At 36.3% G+C, this 20,508-nt stretch overlaps 2 protein-coding genes across 2 annotated transcripts in view; one reads left to right on the top strand and one right to left on the bottom strand.

Moving 5' to 3' along the window:
* The window catches only part of LOC128015947 (RNA-binding protein Raly-like), a 70,431-nt gene extending 66,695 nt beyond the window's left edge, over positions 1 to 3,736 (top strand). Inside the window, exon 10 of the mRNA XM_052600203.1 lies at positions 3,241 to 3,736. The gene's annotated coding sequence lies outside the window, so the exon portion shown is untranslated. The remainder of the gene's footprint in view (positions 1 to 3,240) is intronic.
* A 3,947-nt stretch (positions 3,737 to 7,683) lies between these two features.
* Positions 7,684 to 19,663, bottom strand: LOC128015944 (eukaryotic translation initiation factor 2 subunit 2-like). Its single transcript, XM_052600200.1, has 9 exons — positions 19,499 to 19,663; positions 18,587 to 18,761; positions 13,453 to 13,559; positions 13,191 to 13,320; positions 13,008 to 13,108; positions 10,583 to 10,731; positions 10,278 to 10,334; positions 9,254 to 9,339; positions 7,684 to 8,684 (listed from the first exon to the last, which is right to left on the bottom strand). The coding sequence occupies exons 1-9, from the start codon at positions 19,511 to 19,513 to the stop codon at positions 8,509 to 8,511; spliced, it is 996 nt and encodes a 331-aa protein (XP_052456160.1). The 5' UTR covers positions 19,514 to 19,663; the 3' UTR covers positions 7,684 to 8,508.
* Between the last annotated feature and the right edge of the window lie 845 nt (positions 19,664 to 20,508).

The following is a 20,508-nucleotide window of genomic DNA, read 5'->3' as shown; positions in this document are numbered from 1 at the left end:
AGCTAAAACATACAATACAACAACAAAAAACTAATACAAACAAATCCAAATTAAACCCTTTGGCTCATGACGACACATTGATGCGTAAAGACTCTAAACAATCAGTCTGTCCAAGAAACTGAACCGTATTTATATCGTTTTTTACCTCTGATTCACGCAGTGTCCGAACTGTTGGAAGCCTCCTGAGTGCGTTCTCAGCAGCAAGCGCGTGAGACGTCATCTTCTTTTTCTTGCTTTATGGCAGATCGCAAACTTAAAATGTGCATTATCGCCACCTATCTCTCAAATTGATCATTGACACTTTTTCTACAATCTCAATTAGGAGTGTCATTGTTCCACTTGAGAGATAGGTGGTAGTAATGCACTATTAAGTCCGAGATCTGCCATAAAGCAAGAAGAAGATGATGCCTCGCGCTTGCTGACGCCTCTCAAGAATGCGCTCAGGAGAGTTTTAACAGTTCAGACATTTCTTGAATCAGAGGTAAAAAAAAACGATATAAATACTGCTCAGTTTCTTGCACAGGCCGATCGTTTTGTCTTTACACATTAATGTATCATCATGTGCCGCAGGGTTTAATTTGGTTTTGTTTGTGTATGTTTTTTTTTTTTTTTTTTAATTGTATGTTTTAGCCGTGATCCCCATCCAGTTATATTATAACAGTAATAGACTGCAACGGTTTGAGCTAAGATAATCTCAGTTTGTGTTCTACTGAAGAAACCGTTACATCTTCTTTGAAGCACTGGGGGTAAGCAGATAAACATCACATTTTCATTTTTGGGTGAACTATCCCTTTAAAATATAAAGCAATCTATATACTGCCATTGAAAGACGTGGGGTTGTTGAAAGTCTTTTATGCTCACTGAATTTGATTTGATCAAAAATACAATAAAAAGTGAAATATTACCATTTAAAATAACTGTTTTTGCATTTTAAATATTTTAACATGTAATTTAATCATTTCTGTGATGCTAAGTTACATTTTCAGCATCATTACTTCAATCTTCAGTATCACACAATCCTTCAGAAATCGTTCTAGTTTGCTGATTAGATGCATTTTAGGATGCTTATCAATTTCAAAAACAGCTGTGCTGCTTAATATTTTTGTGGAAACCAAAGTGTTTTTTTTTCAATGCTTATTGATGAATAGAAAGTTCCAAAGAACAGCATTTATTTGAAATACAAATCTTTTGTGAAATGCAAAAGTCTTGATCAGTTTAATTTATCCCTGCTGAATAAAAGTATTAAAAATGATTGAATTCAAATCTAATTGACCCCAAACTCTTGAATGGTGGTGTTTACTGTTCAAAATAATCATCAGAAGGTTTTGTTTACATGTTTGCTCAAATATACTGGGGAGCAAATCCACTTTCACACAAAACATTTAGATGGAATAATCTCAAACTAAAAACCTCTTGAGTTCTTGTCAGATTTACAGTATTGGCACATGTACTGTATATTTTCATAAATTCACAGACAACAAAACTCCAGACAGCTTAAGAAAATAATGTTCATCCAGAAGATGAGTTTTGTACCCTGAGATACATTTTTGTAAATTCTCCAGAGGTCAGATCTCTCTTTTGTCTTTATTCAGAGAGAGAACACTACTGGGTATTTGCCAAGTTAATGTCAGAACAGTTTCGTTCTGACTGGAATAATTCTGTTAGAATTGCTTTATCAGGTCCTTCTTTGGTGGTCTGAGAGCGTTTCCCTTTGTGTGACCTAAGAGCATAAAGTTTATCAAAATAAAGGGAAGTAGCTGTGGTTATTCTTACTAATCTGTTTTCAAGGTGTAGCATCTCAACTTCTGCTGTTTCAGTAGAAACATTGCCACATGTTTGGCTACATAAAACAAAGGACAAAGTGGAATCTGATGGTGGTTTGCACCTGATCCTTCTGTGTGTTGTTTATGGATCACCAATCTGTTTGTCCGACTAATTTGTCTGACCTCAATCTTATTGCCACCAGTAACGGAGCTTCCGCCGTTCTCTTTATTTTACCAACTGCAGTTGCCCTGAAAGGTCAAATCAAAGTTAGCATCACACTGAGCGCAAATTAGAGATTGGTCGTGCTTGCCTCTATGAAATTCTCTGCATTAGGAGACTTTCAGAGGTACTTTTACACTGGCTTTCAGGCTGTTGTGTTTGAATCTCGTGCTAAAACACCCAGGTCCTATTTCACCCCAGGATCAAAAGAAAAATAAATCATATTTTGCACTCGGAAAATGAAGCCTGTGTTTAGGATTTTTTTGCATTATTACTATAATGACAAGTAAATTTTTCAACCCATATTTGTATTAATGACCTGTTCTATCCACAAAATATTGTTAAAAAAGCTTTTAACAAAAAAGGATATTTGCACTATAGATATCAGGGTTATTGTAATTTACCATTATTGTTATTGTAATAATAAATAATCTGATACTTGATATAAAATAAACCATAATATTAGAATAAATCTAACTTCAGCTAATTGCCAAGGCAACATTTCTCATTTTTGTTTAGTTTGACTTAAGCAGCAAAATAACTGAACTGAAAATGACTGAACTTAATACATATATTTACAATTAAAATTAAAACAGAAAACATGACAATGATGCCAAATTCAAAATACTAGTAAAAACTATAATAGTTATCTCAGTGATGAATACACACACACACAGAGAGAGAGAGAGATTAATAAAGAGATATTATCAATATTATAAATATTAAAAATATGTTTAAACAATACTTTTCACGTTACAATAGTGAATTGTCAACAATGATTTCTCATATACATATATATATATATAGCAGTTATTGTAGTGATTTGCATCAGTGAGTGCATTAGAAGACTTAAAAAATTCAAAAAACACTAATTCTGGACCATAGATGACTTCCCTGTTTAGAAAATCGAGTTCACACTGGTGATTGGTGCAATAAAATGTGAAAGATACCTTTCAAAAGAAGACCAATAAAGACCAATTAGTCCATATGGGTTGTAGTTTCTGTAAATTTACCACGATATATTGATCTCTGTTTTTTTGGATGTTTGCTGTATTAGTTGTCCTTGAATTTCAACAAAACAGACATTATACTGGGTTTTTCGCTTTAAAGGCAGTTGGGCAAGAATAAAACCACATGCGAGTATTCCAGCAAGCTCTTTTCATTTCAGCCCCCCTCCTTTGCTCGTCTCTTGTCATAGCTGTTTTTATCCACTATCACATCTTAATGCTCGTCTTCCTTTTTTTGTATTTATTACAGCAGGGAGTTGGATAACACTGTCGACTGGAAACTTTTTTAATATACAGACTCAGCAGGAAGACACTGAAACCAACGGGTGCTGTCAAACTCCAGCATCAGATGTCATTGAGACAGACAGCTAAACAAGCTGTTTGGGGGGAGGATGTCCCCTAAACCAGGAATCCATTACAAAAAGGCCACAGTTCCTGAGAACAACAACAACAACACACACGCAACAACAGAAGAGGATCAGGAGACATTCTGCATTCATGCTCCCCACAAAACACAATTAACATGCATTTTTCTACAAATTTGGGCGCCTCATATGTAAATAACCGTTCCTCCTTCTTTCCTGTCTGTTTGTGCTTTTCCAGAAATGTTTTTCATTTTACTTATATGCCAGTCGGAATCAGAATGGTTGGCTATTTTTAATTACGTGCATATTTATTCTGCTTGCACTTTCGAGACTGCAAGAGATATTTACAGATGTAAATAAACTGATGACTTGTGAAATGTCTTTCTTCACGTGTTTAAATGGTCTCCTCTAGGAATGCTAATATATAGGCTAATATATTCTTTACCTTTAAAGGGTTCATATGATGCTTTTTTAAAGATCATTATTTTGTGTATTTGGTGAAAAAGAAAATGACATGCTTTAATGTTCAAAAAACATTTTTCAAATACTGTACATTATTGTAGGTCCTCTATGCCCCTCCTCTCTCAAATGCATCGTTTTCTACAAAGTCCCTCCTTCTGACAAGTGCAGTCTGCTCTGATTGGCCAGCTGACCTAGTGCATTGTGATTGGCCGAACACCGCAAGCACTCGTCTGAAATGTAACGCCCCCTTCCATAATGGCGAGCTTCATCTTTCAAAATAAATGTAAAGACAGTTAATAATGTCCTTAGTTTTACCATCAGATCAAGTTTGAAAGAGGAACAGAATCACATGACAGACACAGTGATGAAGCTCCTATGTGTTTGCAGTACACAAGTCACTGATGGTTAAGACAACTGTCTCCACTGTGTGACCCTTTCTCTCTCTCACTCACACACACACACACACATACACAGCAAAACTCAGCATTTCATCATTCAATAGCAAATACTTAAAGGGGGGGTGAAATGCTATTTCATGCATACTGAGTTTTTTACACTGTTAAAGAGTTGGATTCCCATGCTAAACATGGACAAAGTTTCAAAAATTAAGTTGTACGTTTGAAGGAGTGTTTTTGTTCCCAAAATACTCCTTCCGGTTTGTCACAAGTTTCGGAAAGTTTTTTTCGAGTATGGCTCTGTGTGACGTTAGATGGAGCGGAATTTCCTTATATGGGTCCTAAGGCACTTCTGCCGGAAGAGCGCGCGCTCCCGTATAGCGAGGCTGAGCAGCACAGACATTTCACTGATCAGAGCGATTCACTGATCAGAGCGAGAGTGTCGCGAAAAGTCACAAAAGAAGTGTGTTTTTAGTTGCCAGGGCAAGACAACCCTGCACAGATTACCAAAAGAGAAACAGCATTAAGGGACCAGTGGATGGAGTTTATTTTTACAGAGCATCAACGGAGTTGTGCAAGTGTTTTTGTTTGTTCCCTGCATTTCGAAGATGCTTGTTTTACAAACAAGGCTCAGTTTGACGACGGATTTACGTAACGTTTATTTCTTAAGGATGATGCAATCCCAACGAAAAAGGGTCACGATCGTGTGTTGGAACCACAGGCGGTGAGTAAAACTGCTTAAAATATCTCTGCCTCCTTGTTAGTGCGTCCGCCTCCCATGCCGGAGACCGGGTTCGAGCCCCGCTCGGAGCGAGTCGTTGCTGCTGCTGCTCTCATTCAGTTTCAGCCTCGGGATCTGATTCTGGATCATAAATAAACGGCTGAATCTGACTGTAAGCCATGGTTTGTTTTGGATGGTTTTTTTCTCACGGTAATGTCACAGTTTCCACATGCTCTCAACGCAAAAGCCTACTGACGCTCGTGATTCTTTAGCTCCGCCCACACGTCACGCCTCCAGCCGGTCGTGTTTTTCCGGGAAAAATCGGTACAGACTATCTTTCTCTTATGAATATAATAAAACTAAAGACTTTTTGGAGTTATGAAGGATGCAGTACTACTCTATAGGTACTCAAGATTAACAGGATATTGAGTGAAAACGAGCATTTCACCCCCCCCCCCCTTTAAACTAATAACAAAACAACTGGGGTTACTGAAACAAAGCCTTCTTTCTTTGCGTGAACATTTGGGCGGCATAACGCAATATTTCCACATAGTGTTTGAGCCAAGTTGTAACACTCCAAAGAGAAAGGAAAATTTGAAATTGAATCATATGACCCCTTTAAGACAATAGATTTATTTCACCTCAGATTTGTCGCCAAGAGGATTGAGGTAGCAGTCTTACACAACCTGTAGTAAGACTGTAAAAAGAAATATTGCTATATTGCAGCTGCTCCAATAGCCACAAACAGCAATCGCTGAGGTCCAAAACATTTACAAGAATACCACAATTGCTTCATTTGAAAGAACAGCTGTCAATGCAGTTTGTAAAGTTAGTAGTAAAGCTGAACTTTTTTAAAGTAGGCCTGAATCTATTTTCTAAATGCATGTTAAAGGTCTTCTTGTGAACAATTCATCCATGCATTTGTTTCTTTTCTTCTTTATTTGACTTCTTCATGTTGATCAGAATGTCATAATTGGACCTACTGGTTTAAACTACATACTTTTTCAATCTCTACATACTAAAGTGTGGAAGCTGGTTTACACCTCAGCCAAAAAAAAAAAAAAAAGTCAGAAAAGAAGATAAAAGCACTGATCTTTTTTTTCTCAGAATTGATTTATCACAAATCTGACTTTTTTCTCAAAGTGTGTTTATATTTTGCAATTCTAAAAAATTATCTTGCAATTGTAAGAACAAAGTCAGAATTTTGAAATAAAGTCACAATTACCTTACAAAAACTCAGCATTTTGAGGGGGTGAAATTGTAATTACGAGATGTAAACTCAAAATGAGGATATAAAATTGCAAGAAAAAAGTCACAATTACCGTTTTATAATTTTTTTTAGTTTGTGGTGGAAATGGACTTGCATAAAAGGTCATACAGGTTCGGAATGACGTAAGCATGAGCACATGATGAAATAAGTTTCAAGACAGTCTTAAAATAATAGCTGGTTATGCAACTCTGAATTAAGAGAAATTTGTTTTTTATTAAGACACGAGTTATTTAAGGATATATTCAAGTGGTTAGGATTCTGGTTTTGCATGTGATTTACAGTATTTATTATTCAGGCTTTGAGACATATGCCCCTATAATTAAAGATAATGCCATAATGCAGAGAAATTTCTGAATCAGTCAAGCGAGTCAAACTCAAATATTTGGCAACAAATCAACTACATTCCCCTAAAACGTTTTGGCTACAGCTATGGTGGTAAGTTCAGCTTTGTGCCTATTCGCCAGACAGCCTTTACTTTCATTTCACTCCAACACATTTCCTCCGATGCAGCAGAGACAGCCATGTCCGGGTCAGTCAAGTAACCCTGCTCATTATTCATCCCCGTGTCACCTTATAAGTGAGTGATGTAGGATGTTAACCAGAAGCCGCTGCTTTGACTCTCCTTCCCAACATATGCTGTATGGATGGAACTACTTTACCTCACAAAAATTTGAAAATAGCCAGGTACAGCAACAGATGCCAGTTAAAAAGGAACTTGCATTAGGAAGCAATTTAGCAATTTTACTGGTGCCAGGGATTTCTCCTGAACTTGAAGAGAAAAGGCCCCATCCTTCAACAGACTTGATGTGGTGCAAAATATGGATCTGTTTGCATTGTGTGCACCGATGAGGGTCACGTTTCAGATTTCCTTTAAACCAATGTGCTCTGCTGCAGGATGATTGACTGACTGATACATCAAACTCTCATTCAGCAGTCAAACTTTGAGCAGTCGCATAAACAAGTGTGTTGGTTTACAGAGAGGGGCCCAAGTCGCAGAGGGGATTTGGGGTTAGAGTATCACATGTATAGGAATACACTGGAATGCTGGGTGTCGGAATAACATTCCTTGATTTATGTCAGTGGGATTTTGAGGCTCTACAGAGCTCAAACAGGCAAAGACTGGATTCATTTGACGATGTATGGTAAAGGCTATGACTCTTTTCCACATTTTTCAGGGTAATTATCAGTTCTGGGCAATTTCATTTGAAATCTAAAATGCCCCTAATACCCTTTAATATTACTGTAATTTGTTAACGTTTTAAAATAACTGTTTTTAAAGTAGAATGACTGAAGACTGAGAAAATGTAGCTTCTGCTGGTGGAATATGTAAAAAAAAAAAATAATTCATGAGAAAATGTAAAAATAAAAATGCATTAATATATATATATATATATATAAAAAATATGAAAATTTGCAATTACTTTTAAAGTGCATTTTCCAACTTTTTCCAATTTTTAAAAAAGATTTTTTGACAGCAATGTTAAAAAAAAGAAAAGGGGCTTGAAATTACTTTTTTTTTTTTTTTTCAAATAGCGGTTTATGAAGCACAAAGATAATTCAAAACAATTCCACTTGTTTTGGATGACAAAGTGATTTGAAAGCCTTTAAATTACTTTTTCCCAAATATTTGTATAATATGGAGCAAATAATTATCACTAAATTTGCAACAATTCCATTTCATTTCATTTCATTTTTAATCCACACTTTATGAGACAAGATCATTTTTCTCGATTAAAAAAAAAAATCTAGAAAATGAGCAAACCAATTAGTTTCAAGAATGGGAAAAGTATAAACTGGATACAGCATTTTTCTTAAAAAAAGATATTCAATCAACATTCTTTTCTTTTTTTTTCTAAACACAGAAAAACATAAGAAGTGGAAATATTAGCGTCTGTTCACAATCATTCATAATCATACAGTACATTTCAGACCAATTAACACTCATTTCTCGATCACATTAAAACTCTAAATGTAAAGCAATGTCTTTCCAGAGACATACACTGCATGTGTTTGCCCAGCTGGTATGCAATTTATTTCAGTTGTTTTTCAAAAGGTAATACACAGCAACAATAAATTTCACCACCAGTTCATTGATAAAATCCTCCAGGCTCTGCGCTCTCTCTGCTCCACAGCCAGACCGAACAAATCTGCACTCGCTTCATGTGCATAGCTGATTTCAGAGCTCTGAGGAGCTGAAATTAAATGATGCATTTGAGATGACCGAGAACTCAAGTTCTAAATTCAGACTTCTTGAACAGATGAGTGGATTTGTTGAGTTTGGTGTGTGATGGGCGAGGGACAGGCGTTAGTTGGCTTTGGCACGCAGCTGTGCTCTCTTGCCCGTCACGGCCTGGAATCCGGTCTTGATGCTGGCGACGGAGCAGCGGGAGTGACACGTCTCACACTGCAGGAAATACAGACGTGTGTCCTTCTGCAAGATTGTGTCAGGAGACCGACACGTGTGGCACGTCACATACTCCTCTGCCAGACAAAAACACATCGCTCAGGATAGGTTTTTTTGCCAACTACACAATATAAGTAAATATACTTGGGATGCATTAATATACTTTGGGATAAATATTGAAATACTGAATACTAGAATTATGCTATAGGTGAAATATAGTAATTTTATATTATACATGTGCATGATGGCATGCATGTAATAAAATATAATACTACAAACAAAATGTTACTATAAAAAAAAGTTTACTATAAAATACATTTATTTTTATTTTATACTCCCTTTTTTTTAAAAATATAGTAGTATTATAATTTGTTTATTATTTTATAAATATAAGGTGCAAAAATATTTTTATCACTATTATTATTATTTTTATAGTTACATTTAATAGGTCAGTGCAGTCACTCTATTGAGATCCAGGCTGAAAAACTTACATGCACCTCTAATTATGATTCTATATACATACGGCAGTATGAAAATTATTCATATTATTTTATAATTTAGTGTACATTTGTATAAACTTAAAAACATAAACAGCATCAATACAGTTTAAGAACTTTTATATATAATTCACCAGTCAAATACTCACTGATGTATCTTCTTAAGACATTCTCGATCTGTTTCTGCTGGAATCTGCCTTTGATGACGAGCTGATTGTTTCCATCTATGGACCCGCTGAAAAGTCAAACACTGGTAAGTGCATCTCTAAATAAATATATATATATATATAAATGTCAGTATTTTAATTTTAGAGAAACACCACCAATTAATTTCTATATTCTTTCCGAATTGCAAAGTTCCTGCATCCAGCTACAGAAAGAATTTTTCTCATGTATTAGACTGATCTCTTTCAAAACCAAAATCATTTGTAAATATCCAGGAGGCAAAATCAATCGGTTTCCTTTCAAGTGTCTTCTGAGATGCATGTGGTTGAACACAATGAGGTGCTGAAAAGAGTGTCCAGCACTGAAATCAGTCTGCTTATCTTTTAATAACAGGGTCAGTCGCTCCCTCTGGAGCAGCTATGCCTTTCTCAACTGATTCAGGTTTCTCTCTGACATTATGTGAAATGCCTCCAGCAAAACGTGGAAATGTTCTGGTGGAGTGTTTCAGTCGCACAGAGACGCTAGAAAAATAAACCCAGAGCTTGCCAGACACAGAGACGATTTTAAAACAAGGTTAATGATCATCCGATGAAGAAAAACAACCATTGAGTGGTGCTGCCCATAAAACACATTAATAGTGCACTTACAGATTACTACACGCTCTTTCCACAAACCAGGCACAAAAAAAGGCCTCGTACAAAAGGTATTTCATCTCCAGAAAATAGTTAAGAGGTGCTTAACCTTTATCTATAAAATGTTAATTAATTGAATTTCAAAACAAACTTTTGTCATTCCAAAACATTTTTGCAATAACTATTTAATAATATTTAATGCAATAAATTAAACATCACTTCATCGGATCACTTTTTTGAGATGGAGGTCAAAGAGCCAAAAAAAAGAAAGAGAATTTCAGGTGTTGAAATAAGAGCTACTTGTCATGCAGTTCTTCTTGTATGCTAGATAACAAGCATATCTAACAGTTCTCATAAAAATATCAAATAAACTTACCATGTGCCCAACTCGGCCAGCAAAAAAGCCAAGAGATGTTTTGGTTGTCGATGCAAACTGGGAAAAACAAAATCAAGGAAGGAAGGAAGGGAAGGTAAAGAACCCTACAAAATAAAGGTTGTGTGTGAAAATATCCAATTGAATTATTTGTTGCCAGATAACAAAATGCCCAACAGTTTAGATTTATTTTACGAGTATAATGAGGAGTGAACATTCAGAAATGGAAGAACTTTTACAGTTCTTTAGAGCAAAGTCAACTCAAGAAAATGAAGAGGTTTATTACGGCTCTATAAAAACAGACTTACAGTTTGCAGATGTCTGTGAAGTTTACGAAGGAGGTCTTCTTTGTGCCGACCCTGACAACCTGAGGAGGCTTCATCACAAACTTTCTCTTCTCTCCTGCGACCATGTCTGGATTTTTTTCCCGCATGATGTTAAAGACTCTATTCAAAAGCTAAAACAAGGTGACATTATCAATAATAATAAGAGCATATGCAAGCAGCCATTATCAAAGGAACACAGTGGTACAAACTAAAATCAAGACACTACAATGATTATATAGTTAAAAATTTTGGGGATCAAACTAGGGATGTACCACCGTATCAGTATCGGCAAAACAAGTTTTTTTTTTTACCGTTTTCTACCTGAATTTGCCCAATATATTAAAGACAAAAAATATGCACGCAAACTGTTTTTTTGCCATGATGGTTATGAATTGCGATTTGCTCACTTCGAAAAAAGGAAAATACCATTAAGTGCAAGATGTGCAGGGCAAGTCCGTCATATAGTCTACATAAAACTATGAGAACATTACTGCAAAATAACTGGTTTACAATATGGTTTAAAAAAAATGTTAACCATTTTTTTTTTTTTTTTAAACCTTACCCTGGTTCAAACTAGGCTGTTGTCCTGTATTTGTTTGATTTATGTTTAAGTGTTTGGGACATGGATTTTAATGGCCAGAATTTTTCAATCAGGCTCTCAAAAATGATATAAAAATTGGGATTTAGATCTATAGGCCAACTTATCGGTTATCGGCTAAAATTATCGGTGCATCCCTGCCACTGTCATGTACATTAAAAAAACAGAAGAATGCATATATATTAGGGGTGTAACGATACGCGTATTCGTATTGAACCGTTCGGTACGACGCTTTCGGTTCGGTACGCGGTACGCATTATGTATACCGAACGGTTCGTTGGACTAATTCATTATATTAAAAAAAAAAAAAAAAAGAGAAATATAATGATATGCGTTCAACAAGGTAGCCCAATAACCCAAACGACGTAACAGGCAACGCCCCTGACACTCCCGAAGAAGAAAAAAACACCAACTTATATGTTTATGTTAGGGTACTACTCAGTCAGGCGCTCGCTCACTCAGTACGCGCTGAAGGCTCGTTGCAAAATGGCCAATGTGTTTAACATACCAGAAAAAAGAAGATCCTCCAGTAACCAACAGGTCTGGTGTTTGGGTGCACTTTGGATTCCCTTTAAGCTATAATGGTGATGGCAAGAGAGTGGTGGATAAAAAAACAACGGTATGTCGCATCTGCAACATGACAGGGTACACCAGCGGGAATACAAAAAAAAAAAAAAAAAAAACACCAGCGGGAATACTTGAAACATGTCAACTCATTTACGCTGACATCACCTTATTGTGTCAGTATCTGGGAAAAGACGAAAAAAATGAGAAACAAGCACGCAACAAACTATCCCTGCAGCATTTAGACACCGGTATTATAGCTTACAGGGAATCCAAAGTGCACCCACACCAGACCTGTTGGTTATTTTAGGATCTTATATTTCTGGTCTGTTAAATGCATTAGACATTTTGCAACGAGCCTTCAGCGCGTGCTGAGTGAGCGAGCGCCTTAGGGGCCGTTCACATATCGCGCCTAAAAACGCGTGGAAAACGCTAAGCGCGTCTTTCTCCTCCTTTCCAAAGCGCTCGGGCAGAAGCGCTCATGAGGCGTCTGTCTTTGCTAAGCAACAATGACGTGCTCTCTCCATGAGACGCGGAAATTTCAGCGAATGATAAATGGATTTGCAAGCTCTAAAAATCGCTTGCAGTAGCTCTGCTACTAAATTTATTTCAAAATTGCAATCCATATACAACTGTGAACAGCTGTTCCTTCATCTTGGCTGAGTTTTCAACGTTGTTACGGGAAAGGATGAAGCTGATTGGTTAGTTCTTGTCACATGACCCGCGGTGCGCTTGCAGCATTCTGAAAAGTTGAGATGTTTTTACATTTTGCTGTATCTAAAACGTACCGAACCGAACCGAACCGAACCGTGACATCAGTGTATCGTATCGAACCGAACCGTGAATTTTGTGAACCGTTACACCCCTAATATATATATATATATATATACACACACACACACACACACACATGTACAAGCTATTGTTTAAAATGAAGACATCATGTATACGTACTGAGAGACTTTCTGATTGTCAAATGTTACCGGAACATATCCACAGTTTATGTGATGAACCACACCTGTGCAAACCTGACGAGAACTAACTTCATGCATCTAATAAATATCATCTTGACACCAGCTGTAATAATTCTAAACATGTTTCAGAAAAGGGAAAGAACAGCAGAGAAAAGCTGTTCAGCCAACAAAAGCACCAGATGGCAGCAGTTTCTGGCCTTTATCAAGATATCACCTGAAACAAGTGCATATGTTCTGCACCGCAGGTTTAGTAATAAATGTTCCCATTTACCTCATCATATGTGTAATCTCTCTCCGATCCTGCCCAGGCAGGGCCAGTCTGTGAGCTGAATGTTATGTCTTCGATGTTTTTACTGTCTTCATCTTCGACACCTTACACACAAACAGCACATAATTAGACTGTGAACATTACATTATAGTTATTTAGAGAAGAATTCCCTACTACGGCACTTACTATCATCTTTGCTTTGACTGTCTGTGTCCTCTTGAAAATCTTTGACTTTTCTTGTTTTCTTCTTCCTCGTGGGCAGCATTAAGTCATCCTCCTCTTGTGTCTCTGATGGCTCCGCTTCGATCTTTAGCTCCTTTGGAATTTTGTAATTTATTTAATACAATTGCTGTCAGTGCTGTACAGACCAAACGCTTTCATTGGCAAAACATATTTCATATTTACATTCCAGAGTTAATCACTAAACACGTGCAAACAATTGACTGACCTTCATTCCTTCTTCAAGCTCGGCATCAAAAATCTTCTCTTTTTTCGACTTCTTTTTCTTTTTCTTCTGGTTAAAGAAGTTTAAGTCATCCAGATCATCTGATGTTTCTAGAACATCACCAAAAATAAAATAAATAAATAAATAAATACAACAACCCACACTTTTTGGATTATATTTTACATTTAAATAAACATTCAGTCTGTAAAGATGAGCTGGTTAATATATTGTATTTTACAATAAATATATTCTATATTGTTTCATTATTGATGTAGAAATTTCACACACACACACACACACACACATATATATACATAAGGGCTGGGCAAGTTAACTTGTTATTATGGTGCATTATTTGGTTAATGCTGACAATTATTTTATCACACATTAACGCAGTTTTATTTTTTTATGAAAGTCCGTTGCTCACTGGCTATATTGTACAGTATATTGGTTCACAGATCTATCTCTTTTGCCTCTCAGAAGTATTCATGCAGCACGTATCAGAAGATCTGCACTCCGGCGCGGTTAGCACTCAAACTCACTGATCTATATATAACTAAACCGCGCTCTTGTCCACCTCTTCCAACCTAGCCAGGGACTGCTAAACAGAACGAGGTAACTAGTCTAACGAACAAGGCTTTGGGGGTCAAACGCACTCCAGCACGGTTAAGTTTGCCTAGAGTGAGCACACCCGAATTATTCTTCTGCATCATGCACACGAGTCTCTACCCGCCCATCCCGCGCCGCACTCTGCTGTGATGGGTCCCGCGATCGTGCAAGTCTCTAATAGGAAGGTGCCTGTTATAATGTTATGATCGAGGCTCCGGACTATGAGCATAACTTGTTTTTCTATAAACTATAAAATATTTTCTATAAAAACATCAATGTCCTGGCAGTGACAAATGTCTTGTTTTAGATTTCATTTAATTACATTAATGTTATAAATTGAGATTTAGGCTACTAGAAATAGGCTACTGCTACTATGCAAAAGGAACACTGCTGTAAAAAACACATTTTTTAAGTGTTTGCAAACCAAATGTTATTACACTGTTTTTCTTCATATAGCAGTAGGCCTACTTTTAAATGAAAAAAAGTGCACAATACACTACTTTTGAATACATTATTAGCTTTGTGCATAATACAATTAATCACAGACAATAATGTGATTAATCGTGATTAAAAGATGCAATCGTTGCCCAGCACTAATATATATAATGCATTCAAAAGTAGTGTATTGTATTGTGCACTTTTACATTTTTATTTGAATTAACATTTAAACAAAGGCTATCCAAGAAATACAATGAAATAAATCCAAACTGCAATTTTTAACATGCATATAACAACTTGGATGTGCCCAACATGTAGGAATTAATTAAACGCATGCATGCACTGCTCCGCTCGCTAGGCACCAGTGGACACGGACCAGGAGAAATCATATATTCTGTGATTTAGAAAATGCACGTGTGCTCTCATCATGATTTTATTATGATTTCAAGTTATTGCACTGCCCTAGCTTTAAATGCATTTTTTTAAAACTTGGCAATTACATTACTTAAGTCAGAAAATCAGTTTTTCTGCAGAAATTAGTTTGAATTGTTTCAAAAACACAGGTTTTGAGAATTGTTGTTATTTTACACGCAAAGATTGCAGTTTAATTAATGTGCATTGTTATACTGATTAAAAAATTAATTAAATTAAGCAGCTGTTCAAGATCAAATATGCATTGAGTTTATATATATACATTTATTGGACACAATGCACAACACCGCTGTATGTAGCTTGAAAGCCACATTCATATAGACAAAAAAGGCGATTCATCTAGATAATGAACGCGATAATGCTTAGCTTGTCAGTGATCTACGGCTCTTTCTATTAAATGCTGATCCATTTGAAAGCAGGTGATGTTGATTTAGCAGTAACATGGGAACCAGATTTACTGACTAGATCCGCATGTTCATATCGCTAGATATATCGCCCAGCCCTAATTACAACATGCCCTAGAGATTTTATTCTTTATTGTGCATTCAGACTTTACATTAGGGCTTCATTAGTTAAAGGTACAATTTGTAAGATTTTTGCAGTAAAATATCCAAAAACCACTAGGCTAGTGTTATATATTTTGTCCAGCTGTTTACTAACAATATCTCTAATGTTTTCAACTACTTGTAAATCATGAGAAAATTCCCATTCTAAACAGTGACACGGGGCAGTGCAGTCGCCTGTCGATGAAGTTAGTTACCCTTTGTTAACGCCTTTACTGAAGTAGAAACCACATGAAAACAGTGTTGTGGACAAATCCGGAAGTAGCTTCGCGACAAACTTCAATTAGAAAGAAATGCCGATCTCGCTTGTGTTTTACTCGACAGGTGAGTTGTTTTGATTCATATCTTTACAGAGCACATATGCTATTATAACGATCAACAAGATTAGTATTATGGGGCATACACTCCAATCGCAGGGCATCTAGTCTCTAGACCTCGGCCGAGGACGCGTCTGATCCATAGTCTGGTCGCGTCTTTGCATTGGCTTTGTATGTAATCTACTCGTGCAAATCATTGAACTTGCGTTAAAGCCATGATTTATCTTTCCATCTGATTGATGGCTGTCAGCGATTGGGTAGAAGACAACAAATCCCATCATTCCACGCTCCTTCTTAGCATCATCAAAACACACGATTGTTATTGTTTTGGTAATGCGCCCTCTCGTGGCAGGTCCTACAACCTGTACCTTTAACATTAGTTAACTCATTAGTTAAAGGTCCCATGACATGGATTATTTCCCTTTTTTTTTTATGCTTTTTTAATGTTTCCTTAGGTGTACTTATATTGTTAGTATAATTTTTACATTTAACATTTAGAAATGAAAAGCATTTTTATACCCTGATATTAGCCCTCTGGCTTGATTGCTCTGTTTGAAGGGGCGTGTCTGCTATGAGACTCCAAGTAAACGACAACTGTTGTGATTAGCTGACATCTTTGCATACGAAATGCGTATTACATTTGGAATACCAGCTGTCGAGATTAACGAATCGTGGAAGTGTTGATTATATAATTATTTTTTCAATCTTTTCCCATCACATGAAAGGCTGCAGTGATGAGCATTGAGTAAATAGAGTGTTTATCGCGTGAATGCAGTGATCTCGTCATTATTGCAACACGTTTTCTCTCACAAAATGCTTTCACCACAACTAACAGCAAACACATGAATACACCACATGAATACAGTAAGAGCTTTGTTGTGCAGCATAACGGAGTCATTCATTGTAACGGCAGTTTAGGCAAGAGTGCAGATATACTCGCGATGTGTGACAGCTCCGAAAAAATAAAGGGAGCGTTCTTTGATCACTCGCTGTAGTTAAATCACAATTTAAATAACAGATTTGTTTCATGCTACTAAGAGAAACAACGTGAAGTTGATCGTTTAGTCAATGGCTTTATTCACTGATGCACAAACAGTATTAAACGATTTAGAAAGTAAGTCTGTGTGAACTTGAATAATTAGCAACACATCAGAAATCACTGATCACAGATCAGGCATTGATGAACATTGTTACTAACTGTTTGTGGCGGTGTTGTCGAATCATTATCATAAAAGTCTCTTTGTAACGCCTGTGCTGACATTGCGACTTATATGTAAATATTTGGGAGGGCAAAGCAGAGAAAGGGGAGGTAACATTTCTCCTTATAACGTCATAAGGAGGAAATTCAAGATCAACCCGGTTGAGCTTCCATTTTCTCAAAGGCAGTGAAAGATAGCAAAATTTCTAGAAACTTGGGGACCATATACAGCCTAGTGGAACTCATAGTCTAACTAGTAAAATGTTTACACTTTATGTGAAAACTAAATAAAAAGAGACTTACTCATGTTTATGATCTCTGCTGAATAAAGTGCTTCATTCTTTTTTCTGAGGAAATCCATTTCTCAAATCCTCAACCACATCACATCTTTTTGGGGTGAATTATGTCTTATTCCTTTCATCGCGAAGCAAACAGTAAAATAAAATAAAAACTTGAACACTCGCTGCTTTTTCTTCTGTGTGGGCGTATTCAAGCCGCGCTTGTTTGAATCTGAATAGCGCGTTCAGCACGGGGGCGTGGTCACATTAAATATAATGAAGGGAGATATGAAAAACAGACATTGCGTTGTTTTCATATGGATTACTTTATCTCAGAATATTTGTTTTCGGCAGCACTTGTTTAGTTTAAAAGTAGACATTCCAGGCTTTCTATAGATATTTCTCTCATGTCTCTTCGTTGAGTATTCACGGAGTTACAGTTCATTTTAATGAAATGTTTGTACATGACGATCAGCGGAGACAAAGACTGTAGACAGCGCACCTTGTTTGTTATCTTTATTTTATAAGTGCACAAAGGTTTTTTGTTATTATGTATGTATCCAAAAAAAACTAGACCCTTTACAGATTCGATTGATGTATTGCTCTTATCTGTACGATTAAAACTGAGAGTGTAATTTAAGTTCTTTTCGGGGTTATCAGGAGAAAATGACTCAAAACGTATATATGCGTTAATCGACTCGAAAGGGTTAATGTTAAAAAACCTCAGAAAGTGAAAATTTCAGGTCATGGGACCTTTAACATAAACTGCCAATGAAAAAATTCTACTGAACATTCATTAATCTTAGGTATTCCTATATTTAATAAAACGTTAAAAAAAGTTGCAACTGTGTTCTTTAATGAGCTAACATGAACTAAGAGTTGAAAATTTTTTTACAAAATTAATAACCTCTTTAGCAAATGTAGCTATTACTCATTGTGAATGTTAATGGTTAACTAATGAGGTCTTATTGTAAAGTGATACCTATTGGTCTTTATTGTTTTTTTGCACTTTAATCCGTGTAAAACTTTTAACTTTATATATTTTTCTGTATTGCTTTATTGTATTTAAAGTTAGTTTTGTTATAAAAAGTTATTTAACCTGTTATACTATATTATGACCACTTTTTTTAAACTGGCTGGTAGGAAAAACTGGGCAAAAATTGGGCATTCTTTAGCCCGGCAGGTGGGAAAAGGACATAATAATATGGCTTTGTGTTCTCTACTCAGTATTGCAACATATATTTAATTAGACCATCTAAAAGCAACAACACTAATGTAGAATAAAATTGTTATGTGCTTTACCTTTCTTCCTCCCCTCATCTTCATCAAGATCTAACTCTTTCTCCTCCGCCACGTCAGCCTCTGTCTCTTTCAAATCTAGCTGTGGACCTTCATCTCCCTCTCCACCATCTTCCTCCAGCATGAAAGGCTTCTTCTTTTTCTTCTTCTTCTTAGTCATAGTGGGATCAAATATCATCTGGAAGAACCACAGCATAAGTTTCATGATGAAATGACATTAAACACAGGCCTGTCAACAGACATCACAAAGGTAAAAATGAAGCATGCATGCAATCATCTACTAATGAGACTAGTCACAACTAATCCAACTAATTTTCCTTAAGCCTTCTAAGATAAAGTCAACCATGATTCCTTTCAAAAACAAAAAATGCTGGAGCTTATGGTTCTTATTTTGGATTAAACAACACGAATAGATCAATTATCTGGAATAGATTAACTCAAGATTTCATTTACAGCATCTCTTAAAGCAATCATAAAACAATTTAAATATCATCATAAAAGAATTAAGAGGCAGAAGCTTCTTTGGACAGTATGACATGATAATTCTACAGTACTTTGACATATATCATGGTGCTAAAATGTACGTACCATGGTATTTATTTACTTGATAACACAAGAATATCAAGGCACTTTATATGTTTGTTTGTGTGTGTGTGTGTGTGTGTGTGTGTGTGTGTGTGTGTGTGTCATATTAGTAAGACAGTAACGTTAAATGTCCCAAAATACAGTTTTAAAAAAACGAATGCTGTTTGCTATCTAACTAACTGACAAATGACAAAAAGATCTAGAAAAGACAAACTGTGCACATGTGTTTCCTCAGCCTTTCACTGTTAGGCCCAACTGTCCTTCTCTTTTGACTGTCTAAATAAACAGATAAAGACAGATAATCACACTAAACAGCGATTGTTTACTAACCTCGTCTCCTGACATGGTATCGACTTCTTGTCAAAACGCAGGAAGAAAAAATAAACGTTATTACACACTGTTTCTAACGAAGACCCTTCCTCGATATGCGCGATGCTTGGCCAGGCGGAGCTCGGCACGCATGCGCGATAGCTTGGGCTGGGCGCATTGCATGATGGTTGTTGTAGTTTTAGTCTGCAAATCTACGTAGGGGAGACAAGAGTCAATTTTTGATTCAACATTTGTTACTCAATGTGTCTCAAACTTTAATATTGTTACATTTAACTAATACAACTTTGGCACAAAAATGTGTGATTTTGCATCTCAGCAAGTATGATGGAACTCTCCGGTCCCTCCATATGTTTGTTCAGATTATTGGAGCTCATGAACCAAAACCATTTGTGCTGACAGAACCTTGAGATGTACAACAAACAGATGTACTGGAAGAAATATTCTTTTGTGAGACAATAAATCTTTGGAAATAATGCTCAAATTGGTTTCTAAACTGCATGGCTTGAGGAGGAGGTTAAAACACCATGACTCTAGAGGGCTTTACTTACTTTCACATTCTTTAAATCTATATTCACAAACCATTCCTCAAGAGATAAACCAAACCTGGTGCTTTTTTAGTTATTGTTCATAATATCTTGGAAATCATTTTATTCCTGTAATCTGCTTAAAATTGCAGTGGGATGTCTGGCTCCCAGACAGCTAAAACCCTTTCCTGCTTCCTCCTTTCTGGTCTGCTTTTTCAGAACAATATTATTTGCCGTATGGGCTGGAGAGTTAAATGGTCAGTTTGACTTATCGTCTCTCCAAAATTAGTTAGCAACAAAAACCACCACAGTACTTTTCTAATCACCTGTTTGAACTGAAATGTTTCCTGATCTATGAGGTCATCATGTGCAGTGAGAGGCTTTTTAATGTGATATAATGATATAATATGTCATATAATGGGTTGTTTAATGCATGGATTCAGCTGTGCAGTTTTAAGACTTTAAGGTTTGTTTCTCCAGAGTGTC

This window comes from Carassius gibelio, chromosome A6, assembly GCF_023724105.1.
Source record: "Carassius gibelio isolate Cgi1373 ecotype wild population from Czech Republic chromosome A6, carGib1.2-hapl.c, whole genome shotgun sequence".
Taxonomy (NCBI): domain Eukaryota; kingdom Metazoa; phylum Chordata; class Actinopteri; order Cypriniformes; family Cyprinidae; genus Carassius; species Carassius gibelio.
The sequence above is the reverse complement of the archived record's forward strand: the minus strand, read 5'-3'. Positions and strand labels throughout refer to the sequence as shown.